The 17,939-nt window shown below is 39.2% G+C and overlaps 1 protein-coding gene across 1 annotated transcript; it reads right to left on the bottom strand.

The window, feature by feature from the left end:
• Positions 1-383: 383 nt before the first annotated feature.
• LOC100689838 (anthrax toxin receptor 2) lies at positions 384-15,488 on the bottom strand. The gene is given in 18 exon segments (XM_019361228.2): positions 384-540; positions 1,299-1,379; positions 1,472-1,645; positions 1,765-1,860; positions 2,732-2,752; positions 2,755-2,775; positions 3,248-3,343; positions 3,536-3,614; positions 6,332-6,401; positions 7,141-7,236; positions 9,167-9,227; positions 9,325-9,405; positions 10,423-10,491; positions 11,256-11,360; positions 11,483-11,564; positions 11,668-11,739; positions 13,059-13,130; positions 15,168-15,488. Coding segments are annotated over 18 exon segments (1,440 nt in total). The 5' UTR covers positions 15,293-15,488; the 3' UTR covers positions 384-501.
• Between the last annotated feature and the right edge of the window lie 2,451 nt (positions 15,489-17,939).

Here is a 17,939-nt window from a genome sequence, read left to right as displayed (position 1 = left end):
CAACTTTCCTAATTTGCGTTTCAGAAGCTTTAATTTTAGTGTTGTACGAACACCTTGCAGCACATAAGGACAAAACTTTAAAAAACATTTTCTGCAGCCGAATACAAATTCTGGTGACAATGTGAGGCACACAGCTTGTGCTGCTGTGCTTCATTTGGAGCTGTTTGTGAAATGAGGCTCAGCAGGTTGCATACATACAGAATTTCTTTAGCAGAGCCTCTATATCACACTTAATGTAAGCATAATGTAAATAAAAACTTTTGTTGAAACGTAGCACTTCCAGTCGATTTTTAACCAAAACTTGGAACATAACCTGCTCCTGACCCGGTTATGTGCTCAGCAGAAGTTACCATGGTGAAAAGAGAGCAACCTGTGACACCACATTATGAATAAAGAGGTTTATTTACAATACACAGTAATTCTTCATGTTGGATCGCACATGTTCGTCATCTTTGGCAAAACTGGCATGAAAAGGGGAAAACTGAGCCTCGTGTTTGAACATCAGTGACTCTGAACTCTGGTGAAGTTGATGCAGCGGCCCTGGAGACAACAAAGGAGACATGCCATAGTCCAATTTAGACATTTAACTGCAGTCAACTGCGAATGTAAAGGGATTTTAAATTCAACATGCTATAAAAAAAGCACAACTTATTTATCCCACCCAAGCCTTGATGCACCACTAAAGACAGAAAAGTGCTTTAAAATAAAGTGGAATACTCTACAATAAACCTTTTATAACACATCCATTATTAAGCTCTAAGCCCCTTGAGAGGTTTTTAAAAGCGTGAACTCAAAGCCCCCAAAATTTATGATGAAACTGCCCAATTTGCTTCTAGCTCTCCCAGCAGCTCGGCTGACGGAGGAACGATACAGTAAATCCACAGGAAGTCTCAAAATAAGACTTAAACTAAACCATTTGCTCATGTAGCTCATGTGCGCTGTGTTTCATGACACACTCTGGAGGCGTTGGCATTTAAACTGTTATTTATAACAAGCGAGTTGATACAGCAAGCTGTTATCTATCTGTTGTGCACATAACAAAACCAGCAAGATTGGCACTATATTATTATTAACTGTTATCTAATCAAATCACTGGGGGTCAAGAGGGTGGATCACTGATCTAACCAATTTGATGGCTGAATATTTTTGGCGAAAACTGACAGACTGGTGACAGTCCAGCTGGATGTAACGAGACTTTTTTATATGATAACATGCTGAATTGATAGCAGTGTTTCTCGTAAGCTTTTTAAATATTGCTCTTTATACTTTTTCAAGGAAATGCTGCTGATATTTCTTGCCTTGTCCTGAGGTGTCGGCCTCATGATTGCCACTCTGTCATATTGTCTTCTCAGTAACGCCAGCAGCGCATCTATACGTCCCTGAAGGTAAAGTCAGTCAAAAACATTACAAATAAGCAAACAAAACAAGCAACTTACAAAGGACCTAAATATTAAAGAGATAGTTATCTCACCTTGATGGGGGTGTACCATTTGGAGTGCGATGAGGGGTTGTAGACCGGAGGAGGCCTTGGTGGGGGTCGAGGAATGATGGGCTCCTCCACTTCCTCTGGCATAGTGACCACAGCATTTCTGGCCTTCTCTAGCCGCGATCCCTCCTCTGTGGACCCCTTCTGGCCCCAGCGCACCTGCAACATGTGGGCACAACTGACTGAGACAGCTAACATTACTGCATCTTCACTATAGCAACATTAGTAAATCAACAACAAACGCTTAGCAGTAAAACCCTTTTTTCTTGAAAATTTACCTCCATGCGTTTGATTCCTCCAGCACCCCTGCCGCCGTAGTATGAAGCATCCACTGTAGGCCACCTGTGTTTGGGCAAAGGGTCTTCTTCTGGCTCCTTAAATACAAGTTTTTTTTAAAAAAATATTTGAATAAAGTTTTATTATATTCAAAATACAAAATTATATAATACTATTCTAAAATGTTCCTTTGCTAAATAGTTTATATTGAGCTAAAGAGTGACAGTGTAGCACTGAAAAAAACTGCCGACCATGAGACAAAATTTTATGTTAGTATTTTGAAATGTAGACCTAATAACTTAAAATTACTCAGACGTTTGAGAAAATTACTTGAAATTTTGAGTACATATGAGATAATATAATTTTTTTTGATAATAACTCCCAATTTGGACTTAAATATACCCGCATGATACATTTTCTCACAAAATTCACACAGGAAAACGTTTATGCCACCATGATTGGAAACATAGATGATAGTCAGTAGACGCTTATCCACTAAGAGCCTAAAGACTTTTATGTAATAAGCATAAAAGCTTTGTTGTAATAAGCACTTCCATTTTTTTTTAAATCAAGCAATTAAAAACAGAGAGAAAGGTTTTGTGTTGCTGACCAGTCTATAATCTATAGATCCAGTGATTTACACCAAAGGTTCAGCTGCAGTGGTGGGACATTTGTCATGCAAAAACATAACTGCATTTTTTAATTTATTTATTTTACAATGAGAGAACTTTGCCTTCTGACTCATGCTCGATGAATAAAATCTGCCACCAAACCACTTCTGTCGACTCCTTCTCCCCAGCTCCACCTACGCTCCTTCTGTATTTGACCAAAATTGGATTTTCTCGCTGCTTTTACTGCCAAAAAGGCAGCGGGTGGTAAAAAATCAAAGTGTCCCTTCAGTGATATGAAGTCCTTGGAAAAAGAAAATATGGCTTTAAACAAAACAGGCAGTGGAGTACTCACAATCACAGGGGGTGGAGGAGGGGGGCGAGAGGAGGGGGGTCTCTGATGACCTGCGAGAAACGAAACAAAAATATTATACACAACAATAATGAAATATATCTTTTACAGAAAGCAGACTGAAGTATCTGCTGAAAGATTTGCAGACTCGTTAACAGTGATGTCTGTTTATTTGTGTTTGGTGCTTATGGCCGTGCGGATGTCTCGTGTGTTTTGTGATTTACTCTTTATGCGACATCGCATTGCTGTGATCTGCAGATGCGAATGAGCTTTAAGCTTATTCAGTGCACCAAATAATAACATTTATGTTAATAGTGCACACAGCCCCTTTTCAAACTGGTACCTTTCACTTTACATTCATTGGACATTCAATTCCACAACAATTCATAATTGCAGTATCTGACTCAAACACCTCTTTAGATTTACTAGTTCCTATCTCCTTCTGTATTTCTTTATTTTTATAAAGAAAACGACTGCCTCCAAAATGAGTTTCACTGTACAAAAATGCACATGGACAAAGCTCACCACGGTGCAGCAGAGAGGCCAGAACCACCAGAGCAAACCCAGGCCCAGCAAAAGCAACAAAGCCAACAGGAACCAGAGCACCCAGGTCCCATCTGACTGCAGAAAACACACAACACAACATTATTTGATCTTATTCTGTAATCTATCACAGTTACGTCAGTATGCTCTCCTGTACCCACGCAAAAAAAAATGTTGTATCTAAATTAAATAACAGAGGGCAGTGTGACATTATACATGCAGGTAACTCCTTCAAAACTGTTCATGTTATACAGAAATAATGTTACTCACACATGTTGTGGCATAGATGCTCATGGGACTGTAGATGTAGGACTTTCCTTGGTTTAAGCTGACCAGCACTTCAACTGATCTGTAAATAAACAGAATCACAGAACACATCATGAGAATCAGATCTAGCCCCTGGTCAGAGCTCAGTGTGTTATTGACACTTTTACAGTTAGAATCAAAGTAAAACATGTGTGGGGTAGTCTCAAATGGAGCATGTAAATGCATTGACTTAGATATAAGTATAGTGTCAAGGGGCTGATTAAATTCACCAAAGATGGAAAGTCGGTTGTAAATTAAATGACAAACTATGAAATTATTATTAAGAACCATGAGTTAATGCAATAGGCAGTCACCACCATTCATATTCTTATCAACTTTTGACCAGACTTCCTTATTTCTAAAGGTTGTTTGCTTTTGCAAATGCTTTTTCAACTTCATGTTCAACGCAACTGAGACTCTTCCAGCTGTGAGGGCTGAGGAGGAGAAGCAGAGAGAGGGAGGGATTGGCTGTTTGAAGTGTGTAAGTCAAATCAACCTTCACTCACTCTTTAAATGCCACGCTGGTCAGCCTGGCTTCTGTTCATCCAACACTTTGACACAGTTTTACTGTAAACATTGTGCCTGTTTGCATTTTCAGAGAACAAATCTCACTGTCAGTCAGATGAAGAAATGCTGATGAACTACAGTCTTGTAAAACACTAAGTATGCGTCGTGATTCTTTAGACAACAAACATTTGTACAACCACTTTTAACAGCAATGACAAATTCTTATCTGTATAACTTTATCAGTCTCTAACATTGTTGTGGAGGAATTCTGGCCCACACTTCTTTACAACATTGCTTCATTTAAAGTTTTGGGGGTATTTGTTTATGCACAGTCCCCTTAAGGTCCCAACACAGCATGTCACTCAAGTCTGAACACCTTGATTTTTTTCTTTTGCTGCTTTGCTTGCGATCATTGACCCAATTTCAGCCGAGCTTTAGTTCTTGGACAGATGGCTTTACAGTTGACTCTGGAATGTTTTGGTATAACGAGGAGTTAATGGTTGACTCAGTGACTGCAAGATGCCATGGTCCAGTGCCCAAATCATCACTCCTCCACCACTATCCTTGCTTGACAGTGAGTAAGAGGTGTTTGTGCTGATGTGCTGTGTTTGATTTTCGCCAGACGTGGTGCTGCGCATTACAGCCAAACATCTCCACTTTGGTCTCGTCTGTCCAAAACACATTCTTCCAGAAGTCTTGTGATTTGTTCAGGTGCAGCTTTGCTAACCTAAGCAGAGCTGGCATGTTGTTACTGTAGACAAAAGGCATGTCTCCTGGCAATGAGCCCCAATCACTTGGGGCAGATGAAGTATGCGTCGTGTGCATAAACAAAGTGTCTTTTTCTAACTGAGCTGTCATTATTGCATATTGTCTGACATTGGGGTGAATATGCTGGGACATCCACTCCTCTCAAGATTTTGGCCTTTGTGTTGACACACACCTTCAGACTAGCAAACTTGCAGAACTTCTAGAGGTGGTCAGACTTACTAATAATCAGTTAATCAAGTACATTTGACTATCACCTGACTGCTACTTACCCCTTTTAATTAAATTAATTACATTAATTAAATGAATGCAAAAATTAAGGATGTACTATAAGTCTTGTTCTTACCATTTAAAGTGCCTTGAGTTGACATACACACATTTATGAACACATGTTAGTGTTCATAATGAGTGGCTTTATGCATCAGCTTTTGAAAATGTTGCCACACCTAAAGTGAACCTATTACATTCATCTCTAGAACCATATTTATAATCCTGGGACTTTTCTACATCATAGCTTTGCATGTTTCAAAGTACAAAATAATTCTCATTTACCTAATACGGGACCTTTTGTGCTGACTCATAGTTCATCATATAACTGAAACAGGTTATTTTAGCCCCCTTTGCCTTCTATTGAACATTTTAGCTCTACCCACTCTCTGTGATGTCACACTATGGCGTTTGTATGTGTTGATTTTCCTTCTGCCCCAGTGGGGTTTTTTTATTTCTTAAGATATCCTTGCTTTCATTGTTACATTCAGTCTTCAGTGTCATTCATCTTTTCTTTAATCTGCTGTGTGTGTGTGTGTGTGTGTGTGTGTGTGTGTGTGTGTGTGTGTGTGTGTGTGGTCTTGCCTTTCCCCTCGTCAGTTATCAGATGATCTGCCTGCCAACCTTCTCTTCCCTCTGCCTCTCATGCCCTATTTTGGAATCCCGTTTAGTCTTTTCTTACCCTTCCAACTCAGTGTTTCTCTTAAAGATTCAGTATGTGTTTATTTTCTGTGCCTCTGCATCCTGTATTTGGGCCTCTGCAGTCGGCTGCGACACACACAGAGATAAGTGCAGGAAAAACTGCCTGAAAAGCCTCAGTATATTTAAATTGTAAATAACCAGAAAAAAATATAAATAAATCTAATAAAGAAACCAAAAAATCCTCCCAGTTCCCGCTTAAATTATTTTCCTGATGTGGCACTTTTGATGACAGTTTCACTTCTTTTGAATTAAAAGCCAAAATCAAGCTACTTTCAGGGAAACTCCGAGGTACACATCATACTGAACAACACTCAGAGAAGGATTTTTCTTTCTTGTCTTTTTAAGGCAATTACAGGTTTCGAGTGTCTTCAACCAGCTTGTACACTGTCTGCAAATAAGAGTGGCAGCGCAGCCTAACGATGTAACTCATTAAGGTCTCTTGCAGGCAAATAAGCACCAACAGGCTCCGGTTTTTGTTACACACATTCTGTGTTTGTGCTTGCGTGTGTGTTGACTTACTGTCCGACCTCTTGTAGACGAACGGCTGGACAGAGCAGATACCCATCTTTCACTACTGTTGGCTTTTCAGCTGAAAGGAAGAGGAGGCAAAGATGAACTCTGCAAGCCCACACAGGTGGAGGAAAAAGGTCCGTACTTTTCTACTTCAATTAGCTGCTTTGGTTTCTTGTAGCAGAGACACATCATTTAATTCATCATTTAATTTTACATATGGCAAATTAGAAAAAAAATAATTAACCTTAATGTTATTCTGCAACTTCTTTGGTATGTACACAGTTGAGAGACGTTACAAACAGAAGAAGCATTAAGCTGTTTGGCTGTTTTCCGTGACATACTGACTGGATAAATTCAATTTGTAATTTGTAATTTGACTGCAAAAAGAAGTAAACACAAGAGATCCAGATAACCCTCTTATATTCTCTCAGTAACTCCACCCTGTGGCATTGATCTGTTAATGGACTAATGAGACAGATCATCTCCCCCCTCGTCCCTCCCTCTGCTCACAAGCACTCTGCTCTCATAATATCTCCTCTGTTCTCCGGCTGAAGTCAATAAATAGCAGCCACTGTTTGCTTCTGGACGTCATGACTCTGATTTTCCACTGCAGCGCCCAGAGATCTGCACACTGTACCACATTTTCACTTCAGAATTTCACTTTAATCCTCGAGTGCCTTACAGTATCAGTGTGCAGTGAACCTGTGATACTGTTCCACTTCTTTAGCAATGCAAAGACTGAATCCTTAGCATTGGCATCTAAATGCTATCTATGCATCAGGTGTGTGAATCATAAGTGTGTGTACTTTACTGACTGTGGGTCACTTGATTGATGGTGAGGGAACAGAGTACATTGTCCATCCTTTTGGATCCGCTGAAGCCGCTTCCCCTCAGGACCACGTTGAAAGACTCTGGGAAACATCAGGTAGATCACATTACTCTGACAGTTCACTTGAATGTCAGCAAAGAAAAACAATAATTATTAAACATGAAACATTGTGATCAAGTAAAGTGACTCTGGGAGGCGATGCTTCCAGCCACATCCTGGGTCCTGGATTTCTTTGTTGAGTCTTCTGATTTCATTATTATTCTTGGAATATTTTCCTTAAGATTTTGTTATTTTGTTCAGTTCTGGTTCCAAAGGCCTGTACTACCACTAACACTAAGTTGGATTTGTTATTATCCAGGTTGACATTGAAGGAAATTCACTTCTTACCAAAATATGCTTTTATCCAGTACCTACTGACAAAGTAATTCTCCATTAATAATATTTTTTTTTAAATCGGTGATATTGGTGTTGCAAGCAGACCTGTCCATGTTTGTGATTGGTGAAATTAGTTAAATGTGATAAACACATTTTTGTGACTGCTTAGCAGGACTACTGATGAGATGAGTGACTCCAGATATGGAAAAAGATCCTGGGTATGTTGAAGTTGCTTCATAGTAGAGGTGCCTGATTTTCTGAGCATTTCTGTGTTTTTAATGCCTGCTGAGTTCCTTCAGTGTTTCCCTGTTTTGCCTCCCTCTGTGCTGTCTATGCTGCAATGCTTTTTGTCCTCCCTCTTCTTGTTTTTTGTTCTTTCTGTCCTTCAATGATTTTGCCTTTTGGTTATTTCCCATTTCACTTTAAAAGATAGTTTTCTCTTGTGTCTCATTCTAGTTGTACTCTAATTGCTTCTTTTCCCTCCTTTGTGACTGTCGGCTCCCTGCTTTTCTGCTCCCTCCTGTGCCTTGTTGTTTACCTAGCTCCCAGCTTATATATACACCCATCAGGCTTAACATTACAACCACCTGCCTAACAATCTGATGGTCGCCCTTTTGCTGCAAAAACAGTCTTGACCTGTTGAGCCATAGACGCCAATCTCTAAAAGTGTGCTGTAGTATCTGGCATGGAGATGTTAGCAGCAGATCCTTTAAGTCCTGTATGTTTCGAGGGAAGGCTTCATGGATCAGACTTGTTTGTCCAGCACAGATTGCTCGAATGGGTTGAGATCTTGGGAATTTGGAGGCCAAGTCAACACCTAAACTCATTGTTGTTCTCCTTAAACCATTCTTGAACCAGTTTTGCTTTGTGGTTGGGCACATTATCCTGCTGAAAGAGGCAAGAGCCTGCAACAATGCTTAGCTAGGTTCTACGTGTAACATCTACATGTATGGCTGAACCAAAGGTTTCCACACAGAACATTGCCCAAAGCGTCACACTGTCTCCTTCAGCTTGCCTTCTTCCCATAGCGCATCCTAGTAAGCACCTGCACCAAACCACTCATGTGATATAAAAGGATTCATTCAGAAGCTTGTCTGTTGCATGGTACGCCACGGGCCACCCTTCGGTCTACATGTGCTGTGACCCGCAGTGTGTCCTTTACTGGGTCAACAGCTTCTTACCTTCATGCTCTCTGGACTATCATTTTTAACTGAGGTTGTTAAGTAATGTGTATATATATACATATGTATGTATATATATATATACATACATATATATATATATATATATATATATATATATATATATATGTATACACATATATATATATATATATATATATATATACATACATATATATATATATATATATATATATATATATATATATATATATATATATATATATATATATATATATATATATATATATATATATATAGGGAGAGAGAGAGAGAGAGAGAGAGAGAGAGAGAATATTCTCATATATATATATTCTTTATGGAACTCTATATATTAGGACAAAAATAACAAACTCATTGGGTTTCATCATTACGAAACCACAAACACCTATTCAAAATTACATGACAAAATTACATGAAGTTTTAAGACATTAAGACCACTTTGATTAAACTTACCATTCACACAAACACTCCGCGGCTCAATTGTGAAAACCTCAGAGCAGGTTTTCTTCAGGACCTGTGAGATACAGAGATACAGGACTCTGCATAAGCTCGCCATGCCACAGCCTGCACGTGAACGTTACTGCATGTCGCTGCATAGAGCGTGACCTCACCGAGTTCACCATGTCTTTGAGAGCATGAAAGCCAGACACAACTGGAAAGACTTGCTCTCTGCCGTCCGCTATTTCAGCAAGCTGTGGCCAAAGTGGAAACAACAAAAGATTACTGATACAAAAAGCATTTCAAATTTCTGTTCTCATGTCTTTCTGCTTCTCAGGGAGGTTTTTGGCTTGTGCTTGAGCATTTAGGGAGGCAAAGTCTGCTACTAGGAGATTAAAGCTTTGGGAAGCTGGCTGAAGCTTTCATCTGCTGCTTTAACGATTGCAGAACAGGAAGTTTGCCTGGCCTTATTTAATTAGAGAATGATGTAATTACTTCCTCCTTTAGACCACAGATCATCGTCGGTCAGTCAACGGGCAGAAAATCTGCCATGCCCTCTGACTGCTGAAGACATTACAGATCATATGTTATGTAAACTTAAGCACTTTAAATATGTATTAGTTCATGTTACACAAATTAATAATGTCATTCAGACTGCTGAAACATCAACCAGAAATACAGAGGGCTGGGGATGTTCAGCAATAGATGCCACATTAATTGAAATATTGTTTAGATCATTTTATGATTCTCAGCAAATGTAATTATAGTGTTTGCATTGGACTATAAATCTTATTAGCACGAAAAAACCCACAACAGAACAACAGCTTTCCTCCCCCCTTTGTCTTGCTTACAGTCACTGCAGTCAGCAGAAGAGTTTGCGGCTACATAAGATTTCCTGCTTTTTCTTTTTCACCACAATCGTCTCTTTCACCCACTCAGTACTTGCACAGGAAGAAATCACAGCCTATCCCAGCAAATAATAACTTCACATAAGCTGCCTGAGAAAATGTATTCAGTGTTTTTGTTTCTTTTACAGGAACAAATGTAGCATGAACCACAGACTACAAATCCCTGCCAGCTGCTTGCTGTTCAGCCCTTTGGAGGTTTTTGGATTGACACGAACAGATAAGCAAAAGGGGTCGAGGTGTGTCGATAAATCTGGGCCAGAAACAACAGCCCACTATCGGCAACAGTATCAAGGCCTTGAGAGTGTTTTCTTTTCCCAGTACTGTATGCAAGAGGTAGAAAATGAAGCCCCCCCCCCCACCTACCTGGCTATGGTCAAAGTCCATGACCCCGATACAGTACACCCTGGCTCCAAACTCTCTGGCTTTCATAGCCTGGGAATCACAAGAGGAAAACTTAAGCCATGATTCTACAGACATACAGTGAATCCATGTCGGCATGTGACTTATAAAACATCAAAGTAGTGTTTTTTATTGTTGCAGCTCAGCCGCAGCAAATGCTGTATATTTTAAATTACGATTTAGATTTCACAGCAAACAGTTTTGTTTGTCCAGCCAGCAGCAGCTTGTCTGATTCATGCAACATGATACAAAAGGAACAAACTGAGCCTTTCAACTTTTCTTGGGTTGAGTTTTGTAATAGAGTAAAACAGAGAGGAGGGTATAAGAAGTATGTGAATTTGTGTGTTTTTTCAAACAGCTATGTTATCAAAGCTGCTTTAGGCTACTCCCTTATTCGCAAGGGGGGGTCCCCACCACAGAGGATGGCTCTGCATATCTGATTTGGCTTCTTCTTTTTTTTTTAACCGGATGCCCTTCCTGACACAACCCCAGCCCCAAGGATTTCACTGCACTCACAAACTGTGCTATACGCTCACAACCCACATTTTGACATGATATAGCATAAAATCTTAGCACATCAAGAGTCTTCAAATCCTTCCTGCATAAAAGAACATTTGGTATTCTCAGGAAAAATGTAACAGGATGCTCATCATGACGTTCAACATAATATGGTTCTAAAATTTCATCCAGCTCCTCATTTACAGCAACTTCCACTAACCCATTTGTGTGTGTGTGTGTGTGTGTGTGTGTGTGTGTGTGTGTGTGTGTGTGTGTGTGTGCGTGCGTGCGTGTGTTACCTCTTGTACACTCAGTTCATACGGGTAGATGTCCAGCTTGCCATCAGTAAGAACTATGATAATACTGGATGATGGTGAAGTTTGTGACTTCATTTGCTGTGATACCTGCCAAAAATACAGATTATTTAAATAAAAAAAACCCAAAATAACAAACAACAATGAAAGGAAGCATCTGTAATGAATACAATGCATGGCAGGAAGTTGCAATACTAGAAAGGAGCGCGTACCGCTTTCAAACCTTCGTGCATGAACGTTTCACCCGCAGGTTGGATTTGGCTCAGCTTCTCCAGGCCTTCATCTATCTTAGATCTGAAACAAAAGCAATGCAATTTCAAAAAAAGGAAAAGAAAGAAATATTTACTGTCTGAGTGAAGTGGAGGAGGAAGATTATAAGGAAAAGGGAAATATATACCTGTCTCCAGTTAGAGGAAGAATTACAACAGCTCTAGCTGAAAAGACGATATAAGAAACCCTCATCCTGGGGCTGGAACACACACGCACAAACACACATTGTGAATACACAAATGTGTATTACATGTTGGCACATATTGGCGTCATTTTGCATCATCTCACGATTATGCATCCCAGTCTTGCTTAAAATAAAACAACATTGGTATCCGTGCAAGCAGTTTCTTACATTTTGTATGCTCACATGCTATCACGCAGTGACACATGATACACATGCTGTCAAACAAAAATTTAACAGTCAATTAAAAAGGCATTGCGTCACTTTATATTATAAGACGTCGCACAGAAAACCACAAAGATGGTGACAAAGCAGACACAGAGTCTCACATTAATATCACTATGACATTAGTTAACAAAGCAGGGACTTGCACACCAGCCACAAGGCCAACGAGTTGTCTCACCACACCCTTCTTTGACAATACTATATACAACATGAAACAGGGTAGCAGTTTGGGTTTATTGGATGACTGGTGGAGAGAGGAGGAGAAAAGACTTTTCAGCAGCTTCAGTACTCGTGGGTTAGCCATCTTTTTACTAATCAAGTGTCAGAGCAGGTTGTTTACTAATGACAGGTTAGCCCCCTTTACACGCAAAACTGGTCTGGCAAGACGACGAACGCACAACGGTCCCAATGACAGACCAGACAATTTACCATTACACACGTTAAGTTTTGCAGCTGCGAAGCTTCATGTAGCCTGTGTTGATGAAATCTGTCCACACTGACCCTGATTTAAACACCTGCCAAAGTACACAGACTATTTTGTGCAACAGTAGCTGTCTCCAGGACCACATTATGCCATGATGACAGACGGGGAAAGCGGTTTGTGCCACAGTGGTGCAGCTGGTTGTTACAAAAAAAAAACATCAGTTAATAAATGTTAAAAACATGGGAGAGTTTTGAGATGGGGAAGTGAGCCATTATCCCTGTGCCTTGTTCTACTGTGAAAGGGGACAGGACTGCCGGTTGTGGTTGGCACCACCTTCAACATCTGCTGCATGTTTGGTTCTCATATTTAGCAGCCTGCTATTAAACTTAAAGATATCACACACACACACACCCTCAGTACTATTGCCCAGAGGGGTTTTGGAGCAGTTGGTTGCCTTGTGTGATGTCTACTGCCTGAAATAGGCATGCCCTAGTTTCTCCTAGCCACTACTGTTTGAACCACTGACTGTTTCCTCTGTTCAACTTCTTATATGTGCTTAAAGGGCACTCAAAAGCTCCTTTTAAATGCTCTACATTAATAGTTTTAATATTTTCTGTATTTTTTTATACAGAGAATGAGAAGAGGTTAATTAGTTTGCTATTAATACTGACAGAAAACAGCTACTCACCTAACAAACTTCCTGGTGAGCTGCTCCACAAATCCATAGATCTCATCCCAGTGTCCCCACACACTGCCTGACCTGCAAAAACAGGCAGCGGCCGAGTGAAAAATCTAATGCACCCAAACAATGTGCTAAAATGTCAGTTCATTTAGCATAAGCTTTGTCACCGAGGATTCACAACTGCCATAGAGTTGTATGAAAACACATGGGGAGGTCCATCAATTAATCAATAAATCAGAAATTATTTATGTGCTTTATATTTTCTGCATAAGACACATATATAGTTTTGATTCTGCATTTTGTGTAGTATTTTACCTCATTTACTTCATAGAATTACAAAAAGAAATAAAAATACAGTTAATAGAAATCTATTATTGTGCAAGAGTCTTGCACCATTGCTCTTTTCAGTATATTCTACTAGGAAAATGTTTCAGTACAGTATAAAATGCAGTTCTAACAAACTTGAAGTCAATATTTAGTGACCATCTTTATTCTAAAACACAGCCTGAGCTGTCTTAGTCAAGCTGTCCTATAATTTCTTAAAGTAGTCTTCAGGATTAGTTCTCCAGGCTTCTTTAAAGAGCTTTCAAAGCTCTTCTTTGGATGTTGGCTGCCTTTTGTTTTGTTCTGTGTTAAGATGATTCCACGCTGCTTTAATAATGTTGAGGTCCAGGGTGTGGGGAGGCCAATCCATGCCTTATACTGTTACACTGTGTGTTACTCTGTCCAGGTATAATTATACTGCAGTGGCTATGTGTTTGGGATCTTTGTCATGCTGAAAAGTGAAGCTGTTGCTGATAAGATGCTTTCTAGATGGCATTTTTGGTCACTCAAAATCTGATGGTGCTTTTCTTTGTTCATAATCCAATCAATTTTGGAAAGATCTCCAACACCACTGGCTGCAATGCAGCTCCAAACCATGACAGAGACTACAACGAGTTTTACAGATGGCTGTAGACACTCAGTGTTGTGCCTCTCACCTGACCTCCTCTGTATATACAGACAAAAATTTGAACCAAAGTTTAGATTCATCACTCTGTAAGACCTGTTGCTGTTGATTGTCAGTATAGTTATTGCATAATTCGGCATACCTCAGCCTTTTCCTCCTCTTTCCCTTTGTTAAGAATGGCTTTTTGTTAGCCACCCTTCCACTGAGATCATTTTTGATGGGGCTTCAGTGAACAGTAAATCCACTGACTGAAGGGTTATCTCTCAGGTCCTGTATCAGGTCTTTGGTGGATTATTTTCTGTTTCTTAAAAACGTGGCTTTCAGATACTGATCGTCTGCTGTAGATAGCTTTTAAGCCTCCTCCTGTCTATTTTTTTAAAGACACACTGCACACCAAACTGAAATATGTCAAGTTTCTTTGTTAAAAGTTATTTGGGAATCACCTTATTGCTGCTTTTGTTTTTGTAGAATTAGATAAAGAAAGGGAAACAAATGATCTTTTTGCAACAAGCTGCTAGTAACAATGTAGTGAAAGTGGCTCTGTTAGGTTGTCTGCCTTCAGTTAGATCCCCCGTTTTTGCTTGAGATAAGTGTTAAGTGGCTTAACAAACAAAAAACATCCCTCTGAAAACTAGACATGTAAAGGATGGGACTGAAAATGAGTGAAAAAGCAGCCAGTGTCCGAAGAAAAACTCTGAAAGACCTTCAGAAAGTCTGGAGATCTACTGCTCAAAACTAGTAGGAAAACTGTAAGAAAAATGAGGGGTGGCTCAAGACTTTCGCACAACACTGTACTTTTAACATTAACAACAATAAGGATAAAGTGTACAAACAAAGAGATCTGTGACAGAATATGACTACATCATGTTTTCCAAAAGTTACTACATATGCAAGGGGCAGAATAAACAGAAGGGGTGAAGGGTCCGTTTATTCTGCTGGTGCATGCAGGACACACAGAATAAGCGGGGAGCAGGTTGATCTGTCGCTGTTGGGAATAACAGCATAATAAGAGTGAACTTTGCTAGACTGCAGGAGTGAGCACAGAGGAGGAACTAAACACAGCCATACATGGAGAGGACTGAGTAAGTCTCTGCGCTGGGGTAGCAAGTATTTAATTAATTAATGAATTAATGCACGGGTGAAACAGGCTAGCTTTCATAACTCACCGGTCTAAAACAAAATAAATATCAAACGCCCCATCGCAAGAAGCGCCCTCTTCTTCCAGAGACGACGAACTCACACAAACAATTGCAAGGAGTAGGATTTTGCAGCATATCCACATGCGATCCATAACCTGTGCTTCAGGCTACATATCAACAATGTGTTTGGGAATTGGAAAACACAAATAAAATAAAAATAAAACCAGTCAGTGCGGTTAAGGATAGTCTCTAATCTTCACAGCTTCATCCCTGCTCACATGTTGAATCAGTGGTGTGAGAGGGCATTTGGTATTTTCCCCTTGAAGCTGCATGCTGATAATGAAATAAAAAGGGCAGGGCGCACAGCTGCTCACTGTGACGCTGTCAAACTACTGCCAATGAGACGAGACGAGAGCTTCCTCCCTCTGTACTTCCAGGATTCCTTAAAACAAATTCCTTCTGTCATGAAATAAAAAAGTAAATGCTGTCGTTAGTTGTGCGTGTATTCAAACTAATTCCTGTTATTGTTATTATTATTATTATTATTATTATTATTATTATTATTATTATACAAAAAATGGCTTATAAGTTATTAATTAATTAAGAGTTTATAGGGACTCTAAGGGATAGCATGCTGAAGTTATTTTGCATTACATATTTAGACACTAATGAAAAAAGTATGAGTAGGCAAAAGAGGACGGTTGTGTAAAAATATTTAATTCAATTCACAAAAACATTTTCCTGATAAACTTTTTAACAGCTTTTATTTTGAAGGTAACTTCAGTGATCTTCCTGTTTGGGATATTTAAGACGATTTTTCATTAATATGAGTAAAAAAGAATATATTTTGAAATATTACATTTGGCTGAGCTTGTTTTAGGAGCCTTTTCTACTATATAAACACGATTCCCTTCTTCTTCCTTTGTAAATCGCTTCAAGGTTTAGCAAAAAGAAAAGAAAATCCCCCTCTGAGTAATCGGTAATGGCGTGGCTTGTTGTAATACAGGTCTAACTGACTCATAAATCGCCCTTTCATGAGATGAACTTTATGCTTCGTGTCTCAAACAAGTGCATCGTGTTCGTGTAAATCTCTTCCAGATGGAAACAATTGAAAATGCAAACACACGCCCTCGGTGCGCAGGGTTGATTTGTTGTTTTGCATGAACACTTGCATCTTCCTTCCAAGTGCTGAAATTAAGTCCCCTCCTTTGCTCAGCAACACACGGAGACTTTGTTTTCCAACACAGCATATATAAACTTTTATAGTCTTTAACACCAGCCCCCCAGGAGCTTTACTCTTGGAGAATAAAAAAATGTTTAATTCATTCCTGGAGTTCTTTTGTGAGCGAGTGCTGTAATCATGTCTCATTGCGCTCTCTGTAGGGATGTCCTCACAGCCTGTGGCTTCCCAATGTCAACTTTCAAGAGGATGAAGTCATGACAAAGCAACTCTAATAACATACCAAAGCCAGTGCGTCAGCAAAGAGGAATCTATTCTCTTCTGGTGGCTGTTTGGGTCGTGATAATGGTCCATGTTTTTGTATTTTATTATTTTTTTATGTGGGTGTGGTTGGAAGAGGACACAGTAAGGCTCTGGATGTTAGATGCTCCTATTAACTGACAATACTCTGATAATACCGACTCAAACTGGATTTTATTTAATGTTTCAAATTATAGTGGAGACCCCAAATTTTCCAAAGATAAAATCTCGAGCCATCATCTATTTCCCATTTTTCTAGGAAATGGAAAAGAAAGAAGTGACTTATTGAAACACATGCAAACATAAATTGAAATACAGTATAAAAGGCAAAAGCAGAGTTCTTATGAGCTTGAACGGTCAATATTTGGTATGGCCACCTTTATTTTCCTAGCCTGAACTCTCTTTCGCTTTCTTGTAGTTCAGGAATAGTTCTTTAGTCTTCAGACGGACTTCCACAGCTTCTTCTTTGGATGTTTGCTGCCTTTTATTCCGATCTCTAGCAAAATGATCCTGCAGTGCTTCAATAATGTTGAAGTCTGAGCTCTGGAGAGGCAGTAGATTAAGAAAAAACATCCAATCTCCAAAGAAAGACTAAAAACCTTCAGAAAGGCTGCAGAACTATTGCTCAAGACCATCCATTAATTTTCTTATCTCATTCAGGATAATGGCTTGCTCAAGACCACTTTCTTGGAGATTTTGGCGCTGTAGATATCAACATCACAAAAAAGCTATTTGCTTTAATGTTTCACAATTTGTAAACAACGTAATGCAGCTGCTAAAGGATTTGTCACGTTTAGGCATTGTGGTATAGGATGATGTTTGACAATTTCCAAACATGGGTAAGAATTGTAGATCTGAGAAAATGAAAATAACTGCTGTAGTTTTTAGTTAGGTTTTTTTTTTTTTTTCTCATGGCATGCTGGTAAGACTTAAACAATGTCCAACAGTCTCAGTGTGAAAGCACAAAGTCAGTATTTTTTAGGTGTGGTCACAAGTCTAACTTATTAAATAAACAAGCTGCATTATAATTAAATGGTCCACCAATGCTTGGGCGTGATGCCTCTTGGGAAGTGTTCAAACCGCTAAAATAAAAGATGCAGTTTGAAATGCATTCCTTATTGGAGAACAAGGCCTTGTAGGAAGTTAACCTACATCAGTAAATTAGGATACATTTCCACAAATTGTCATTATTATTATTATTATTATTATTATTATTATTATTATTATCATTGTTGTTGTTGTTGTTGTGATTGTTTTCATTTCAAGTTTCATAAAACACCGCAAGATGAAATTCTCCACAGCCACCAGTTGGTGGCAGC

This window comes from Oreochromis niloticus, linkage group LG7, assembly GCF_001858045.2.
Source record: "Oreochromis niloticus isolate F11D_XX linkage group LG7, O_niloticus_UMD_NMBU, whole genome shotgun sequence".
Lineage (NCBI taxonomy): Eukaryota > Metazoa > Chordata > Actinopteri > Cichliformes > Cichlidae > Oreochromis > Oreochromis niloticus.
Note: the sequence above shows the minus strand (reverse complement) of the source record. Positions and strands in the feature narration are given on the sequence as shown.